General features: G+C 37.7%; 1 protein-coding gene across 2 annotated transcripts; it reads left to right on the top strand.

Annotated features, from left to right (window-relative positions):
• Positions 1-3,580: 3,580 nt before the first annotated feature.
• On the top strand, positions 3,581-7,113 carry LOC115140807 (glutathione S-transferase kappa 1-like). Of its 2 annotated transcripts, none has more exons than XM_029679162.2 (9): positions 3,581-3,955; positions 4,090-4,140; positions 4,460-4,531; positions 4,820-4,901; positions 5,061-5,189; positions 5,363-5,508; positions 5,758-5,874; positions 6,031-6,124; positions 7,003-7,113. In XM_029679162.2, the coding sequence occupies exons 3-9, from the start codon at positions 4,460-4,462 to the stop codon at positions 7,044-7,046; spliced, it is 684 nt and encodes a 227-aa protein (XP_029535022.1). In that variant the 5' UTR covers positions 3,581-3,955; positions 4,090-4,140; the 3' UTR covers positions 7,047-7,113. The 2 variants fall into 2 exon arrangements, with proteins under 2 accessions (XP_029535022.1, XP_029535021.1); XM_029679161.2 differs by having other exon boundaries at positions 3,582-3,955; positions 4,090-4,114.
• The last annotated feature ends 13 nt before the right edge of the window (positions 7,114-7,126 follow it).

Genomic DNA, 7,126 nt, shown 5'->3' with positions numbered 1-7,126 from the left:
CTACTTTGTTACTTTTGGGTATGATATGTAAAGTATGCTAATATGTTTTTAAATGTTTTTTTTAGGTGGTTTGACACTTTTTTCAGACAGTAATGAAATGAGATGGGGAGACAGGCAAGTGTTATAAACTGTGGGAAGGTTGGAAGCCGGGATTGATCCCTGTTCTCAGGTGGAAAGTTATGAGACATGTGCCCGGAAGTGTTAGCACTACAACAAGGCTCTGCACAGGAAATGTTCATATCAATGGTTGATGGCAGTGGGTAACCAAATCATAGATTGGAGTCTGCTTGTCCGTAGACTGCTTTGAAGGTAAGGACACAAACATTTCATATTTTGTCATTTGGGATCTATCTCGTTAAAATAGGGATGGAAGAAAATCCTCTCCAGGAGGGTTGGCCACCCAGATCTATGTTCACCAAGTGCTGGGTGTTTGAAAATGTTCTTGTTGTAACACCGCATTTTTCAAGATGACCCAACCTTCAAGAAAAATCTAATGAAGATCAATATTCAGGTGGTTTATGACTATTAGTTGAAGATCAATATTCAGGAGGTTTATGACTACTAGTTGAAGATCAATATTCAGGTGGTTTATGACAACTAGTTGAAGATCAATATTCAGGTGGTTTATGACTACTAGATGAAGATCAATATTCAGGTGGTTTATGACTACTAGATGAAGATCAATATTCAGGTGGTTTATGACTACTAGTTGAAGATCAATATTCAGGAGGTTTATGACTACTAGTTGAAGATCAATATTCAGGTGGTTTATGACAACTAGTTGAAGATCAATATTCAGGTGGTTTATGACAACTAGTTGAAGATCAATATTCAGGTGGTTTATGACTACTAGTTGAAGATCAATATTCAGGTGGTTTATGACTACTAGTTGAAGATCAATATTCAGGTGGTTTATGACTACTAGTTGAAGATCAATATTCAGGTGGTTTATGACTACTAGTTGAAGATCAATATTCAGGTGGTTTATGACAACTAGTTGAAGATCAATATTCAGGTGGTTTATGACAACTAGTTGAAGATCAATATTCAGGTGGTTTATGACTACTAGTTGAAGATCAATATTCAGGTGGTTTATGACTACTAGTTGAAGATCAATATTCAGGTGGTTTATGACTACTAGTTGAAGATCAATATTCAGGTGGTTTATGACAACTAGTTGAAGATCAATATTCAGGTGGTTTATGACAACTAGTTGAAGATCATAATTCATTTAGTTTATGACAACTAGTTGAAGATCAATATTCAGGTGGTTTATGACAACTAGTTGAAGATCAATATTCAGGTGGTTTATGACAACTAGTTGAAGATCAATATTCAGGTGGTTTATGACTACTAGTTGAAGATCAATATTCAGGTGGTTTATGACTACTAGTTGAAGATCAATATTCAGGTGGTTTATGACAACTAGTTGAAGATCAATATTCAGGTGGTTTATGACAACTAGTTGAAGATCAATATTCAGGTGGTTTATGACAACTAGTTGAAGATCAATATTCAGGTGGTTTATGACAACTAGTTGAAGATCAATATTCAGGTGGTTTATGACAACTAGTTGAAGATCAATATTCAGGTGGTTTATGACAACTAGTTGAAGATCAATATTCAGGTGGTTTATGACAACTAGTTGAAGATCAATATTCAGGTGGTTTATGACTACTAGTTGAAGATCAATATTCAGGAGGTTTATGACAACTAGTTGAAGATCAATATTCAGGTGGTTTATGACTACTAGTTGAAGATCAATATTCAGGTGGTTTATGACTACTAGTTGAAGATCAATATTCAGGTGGTTTATGACTACTAGTTGAAGATCAATATTCAGGTGGTTTATGACTACTAGTTGAAGATCAATATTCAGGTGGTTTATGACAACTAGTTGAAGATCAATATTCAGGTGGTTTATGACAACTAGTTGAAGATCAATATTCAGGAGGTTTATGACTACTAGTTGAAGATCAATATTCAGGAGGTTTATGACTACTAGTTGAAGATCAATATTCAGGAGGTTTATGACTACTAGTTGAAGATCAATATTCAGGAGGTTTATGACTACTAGTTGAAGATCAATATTCAGGAGGTTTATGACAACTAGTTGAAGATCAATATTCAGGTGGTTTATGACTACTAGTTGAAGATCAATATTCAGGTGGTTTATGACTACTAGTTGAAGATCAATATTCAGGTGGTTTATGACTACTAGTTGAAGATCAATATTCAGGTGGTTTATGACTACTAGTTGAAGATCAATATTCAGGTGGTTTATGACTACTAGTTGAAGATCAATATTCAGGTGGTTTATGACAACTAGTTGAAGATCAATATTCAGGTGGTTTATGACTACTAGTTGAAGATCAATATTCAGGTGGTTTATGACTACCACCTAGTTGAAGATCAATATTCAAATGTTTTATATTTGACTACTAGTTTAATATCCAATGAAGATCAATATTCAGGTGGTTTATGACTACTAGTTGAAGATCAGTATTCAGGTGGTTTATGACAACTAGTTGAAGATCAATATTCAGGTGGTTTATGACTACTAGTTGAAGATCAATATTCAGGTGGTTTATGACAACTAGTTGAAGATCAATATTCAGGTGGTTTATGACTACTAGTTGAAGATCCTTGCCGTCTTTTTACTCTACATAGACATTATGTGATGTGTTTATGAGTTGTGAGTCCACCTACCATCTCTGCCTAGCATGTGCACAATACTAAAATGTTAAAAATTATATTTGATTCCTGGAGCATTTAATATCCAATGCAATGTATGACTTATTCAAAACTGTCCATGACTGGCAAAAATACATGTGAACAGACAACTCAGATTAATTCATTTTCAAAAAAAGTCTATACATTGTGTGCAAAAGGCATGAGGAGGTATATCAGATTTCAGATTAACACTGAGATTGATCAGATGGTCATGGTAAAACTGGAAAGAAGTGGAATACTAAAATACGTGTGGGGGGTGACAGTAGTGTTCTTGCTGACAAGCACAGTAATTACCCTATATTTTAGCCCATTGTTAAGAATGAGAATTGTTCCACTAATCAGACTAAATAAAGTAAATAGCTAATAAAATCTCCTGAAGAAAATATTACATAAAACTGCCCCTACACTCTACCCAAACTATTTTATATTTTTTTGTATCCCCTCTAGAATTAAATGTACTCTTTTGGGTTCGCAATCTGTTTGACAAAAGGATTTTCATAGTTACATATCAGGTCATCCTACCCAACGTCCCTGCTAAAACCTACTGTAGGTCTGTCTGCTGCCTTTTCATTGTCACAGCATAAATGCCAATCACCAACCCGAATGATGCTGGGCCAGGGACTAACACAAGTGTGGATGAAATCGACTTTAAGTGGATGGATTATCTTGACAAAGGATCAAATCAAAATTGATTTGTCACAGTTTAGTTTTTTTAAAAACATTTAATTTTTATTTATTTCACCTTTATTAAACCAGGTAGGTTTTTGTTGAGAACAAAGTTCTCATTTGACCGGTATCACACTCCAGGGCAGTAGGTGGCAGTGTATGCACATATCAGTTGGTTGCGATTTGCCAATAAAATTTGAAGAAGAATGTATAAAGTAAACAAACACGGTTTTGACTAGACGGAGTACAGTTTATGTCACAATTGACTATAATTTACTTTTCGCAGCAGGCTATGATAATTAACGTAGCAGGTTATGATAATTAGGTTAAGGTTAGGAAAAGGATTAGGATTAGCTAGTAAAACTACTTTAGAAAGTAAAACTACTTTATTAAACGTAATTTAACACAATGTATCCCATCTACCAATGACCCAGAAGCACTGCAGCTAATTCTATTCGCGTTATCTAAAGCGGCTCCAAATTAGTGTCTTTATTGGTAGTTTACATGTATCCTTGAAATACACAACGAAAGAACAAAGTTGTTGACTTTTGCACGGGTAATTTGAATGATCTTTTGGTGCATATGTACTAAACTTGAATATGCATATGTACTAAACTTGAAAACATTCAGAGTTCAAAGTGCATTTGAATGTCTTCAATGGTTGAACTTTGACTGTTTTTTCTTTGACAGACGGACATCTAGCTGGTGGTCAAAGGTAACGTGCACATAATTAACAATGACGTAAGATAGAACGTTTTAATTTACCCCACAAAATAACGTTATAACTAAGTGTTTGTGGCTACAGAAATGTTTTTACTTGCAATAACAATGTTACACGAATGTTACAACTAGCTACATCTTTTGGCTACAGGAACGTTTTTACTTGCAGTGCGATAACAATGTTACACGGATGTTACTGTATCCACACATTAATGATGTCCTGAATTATATTTTTTTTTGGGGGGGGGGGGGTTTGCCTGGTGTTCTAGTATTTCATTGTTCCTGTATTGATGTGTAATATTGTTATTATTGTTGCAATAATACAAAAAAAATCATTCAGATGGCAAGTTCAAGGAAAGTGATTGAACTGTTTTATGACGTGGTCTCTCCCTACTCATGGCTTGGCTTTGAGGTTAGTGTCTTTACATCAGGGCCCAACCCTCTTCCTGGAGATCTACTATCCTGTTGGTTCTCAGTCCAACCTAATTTAACACACTTGATTCTACTAATTAGCTGCTCAACAAGATCTTAAATAGCTGAATCAGGTATGCTAAACTAGGGTTGGACTGAAAACCTACAGGACAGTAGATCTCCAGGAAGAGGGATGGGCAGCTCGGCTTTAGATTGTACATTTTTACATTTCAGACGTAGAGTTATATGCATTGACTGATCATTGTGCATGCATGTATCCGATCTTTAGGTCATGTGCCGTTACAGAAATGTTTGGAACATTGACCTTAAACTACGTCCTGCGTTCTTGGGTGGCATCATGCAAGGATCAGGTAAGTAGCTAAGATCAACATTACACAAACCAGGCTTCACAATAGGCTATGGATGGATTGTTATGTTTACATTGCACATGTTGTCAGTCAGCCATTAAGTCATTATGATGAGTCATCTGCATTGTGACGTAAAGTCTGTACTTTTATCCTGTATTCCAGGTAATAAGCCCCCAGGTCTGGTCCCAAACAAGTTCCTGTATATGACCACAGACCTGCACCGTCTAGCCCAGTACTTCCAGGTCCCCATCAGTCCCCCTGCTGACCCCTTTGAGGCCATGTTTGAAAAAGGTGAAAATCTTACAATGTGATTTTCTGGATATTTTTTTCTCATTTTGTCTGTCATAGTTGAAGTGTACCTATGATGAAAATTACAGGCCTCTCTTATCTTTTTAAGTGGGAGAACTTGCACAATTGGTGGCTGACTAAATACTTTTTTGCCCCACTGTATTTGTCTGTCCCAGGCTCGCTGTCTGCCATGCGCTTTGTGGCGGCAGTACAGGAGAGGGAGGTGGGAGGAGATAAGCAGGTAGAGCAGGTGTCACGGGAGCTGTGGATGAGGATCTGGAGCCAAGACAAAGACATTACCCAGCCTGCATCACTCTCTGAGGTACCAGGAAGTACTCAGTCGCTGTAGCTTGAGTTTAAGGCTTCTCTCCATTCATCTGTCTAGTGTTAGTCACATGTGCCTTTCATATAATATCTGTTAAATAAGTGCTATCTCCCAACACTAATGTAATTGCACTAGTGGAGAGCATAATCCTCCTAGAGCATTTTGAGATTGGGTCTGGTTAGATGGTGGCGTGACGGAGTTGAACATTGCAGGTTGTTTGTTTAATGTGATTCATGTTTTTTCCAGGCAGCCATGAAGGCGGGGCTCTCAGCCAGTGAGGTGGAAGAGCTGCTGAAACTGTCCACCTCTAAGGAAATCAAAGACAAGCTGAAGAGATCCACCCAGGAAGCACTGGACCATAGGGTCAGTGTCTCCCCCTCCTCTCCCTGTTCCCTCCCAACCAACCCCACCCCATACATGTAGATGGTTTAGATGGCTGTTAATGATAATAGCAGCCATCAGCATCAGTACATTCACTTCTTTTGCTATCTCACCTTGTCTCTGTACTCTCTACCTCAGGCCTTTGGTTTGCCTCTGGCTGTGTGTCATGTGAATGGAAAGGCGGAGGTGTTCTTTGGCTCTGACCGGTTTGAGCTCATTGCCGACTGCATAGGTGAGCCCACACTTCCTCTGGCATCATAAGATGTCATGTTCCTGCATAAACTCTCACTTTGGCTGCATCAGAATATTCACAAATAGCATATTATAGAATTGACTTTAACCAATATGACTTATCAATGAACCATTATACCACGGCATGTAATGCTTAAAAACAAATACAATTTGGATGAATACAATATTTAGCTACAGAAGTGCCATTTCTTACCGATCTCTATAGCGTCTGTCCAAAAACGAATCCTGTGATATTAGGTCAACACATACTGGAGGAGTTACTGGTTAGCTTAGCTAATGAACTAGCTACGTCAGTCGCGGGGTGCGCATGACCAGAATGACACATCGACGAACCACCAAAGTCACACCCCAAATTGAGAAAGGGGCGGAGTTTGACCGTTTTGTGTCCAAAGTCAACATTTAAGATAACAATTACTGTAGGCTATATACTTACAGCAATTTGGCATTTTACGTCATTTAGCAGACTCTTATCCAGAGTGACTTACAGTAGTGAGTGCATACATTTTAATACTTTTTTTTGTGCTGGTCCCCATGGGAATGGAACCCACAACCCTGTCGCCATGCTCTACCAACTGATCTCCACAGGACTGCAATCAATACTGTACATCTTATTGTAATACGTCACATGTCATTGTGCACGTTTTATGTCATGCACCTCACAGTCTTTTGATAGATTTAGCTATCAAACGGTATGTAAACACACAAGACAGTCAATATCATTATTTCATCCTGGTTGCTAAATATGGTAGATTCTATTGTTTTGAATTTTGGTTCCTATATCATTACTATCATCTCTTTGAGCCCATCAAGATTCACCTCAGTGCAGACCTTATCCAATCGTATCCTTCTGTCTTCTAGGAGAGAAGTGGATGGGACCCCAGCCTGCTGCTGCCAAACTGTGACTTGAAACATGAAACTGGGACTGTTATGTATGGAATTCATTAAGATGAATAAATACTATAGATATGATTTGAAATTGTAT

This window comes from Oncorhynchus nerka, linkage group LG14 (genome assembly GCF_034236695.1).
Source record: "Oncorhynchus nerka isolate Pitt River linkage group LG14, Oner_Uvic_2.0, whole genome shotgun sequence".
NCBI lineage: Eukaryota > Metazoa > Chordata > Actinopteri > Salmoniformes > Salmonidae > Oncorhynchus > Oncorhynchus nerka.
This window is presented reverse-complemented; position numbering and strand designations above follow the sequence as displayed.

What these genes read in the sequence shown, in the direction of transcription:
- LOC115140807 (XM_029679162.2), top strand. Translation starts at nt 4,460, where the DNA reads ATGGCAAGTTCAAGGAAAGTGATTGAACTGTTTTATGACGTGGTCTCT. An exon ending in ACTCATGGCTTGGCTTTGAG is followed by an intron (nt 4,532 to 4,819) that starts GTTAGTGTCTTT and finishes TCCGATCTTTAG; the next exon opens with GTCATGTGCCGTTACAGAAA. An exon ending in TGGCATCATGCAAGGATCAG is followed by an intron (nt 4,902 to 5,060) that starts GTAAGTAGCTAA and finishes CCTGTATTCCAG; the next exon opens with GTAATAAGCCCCCAGGTCTG.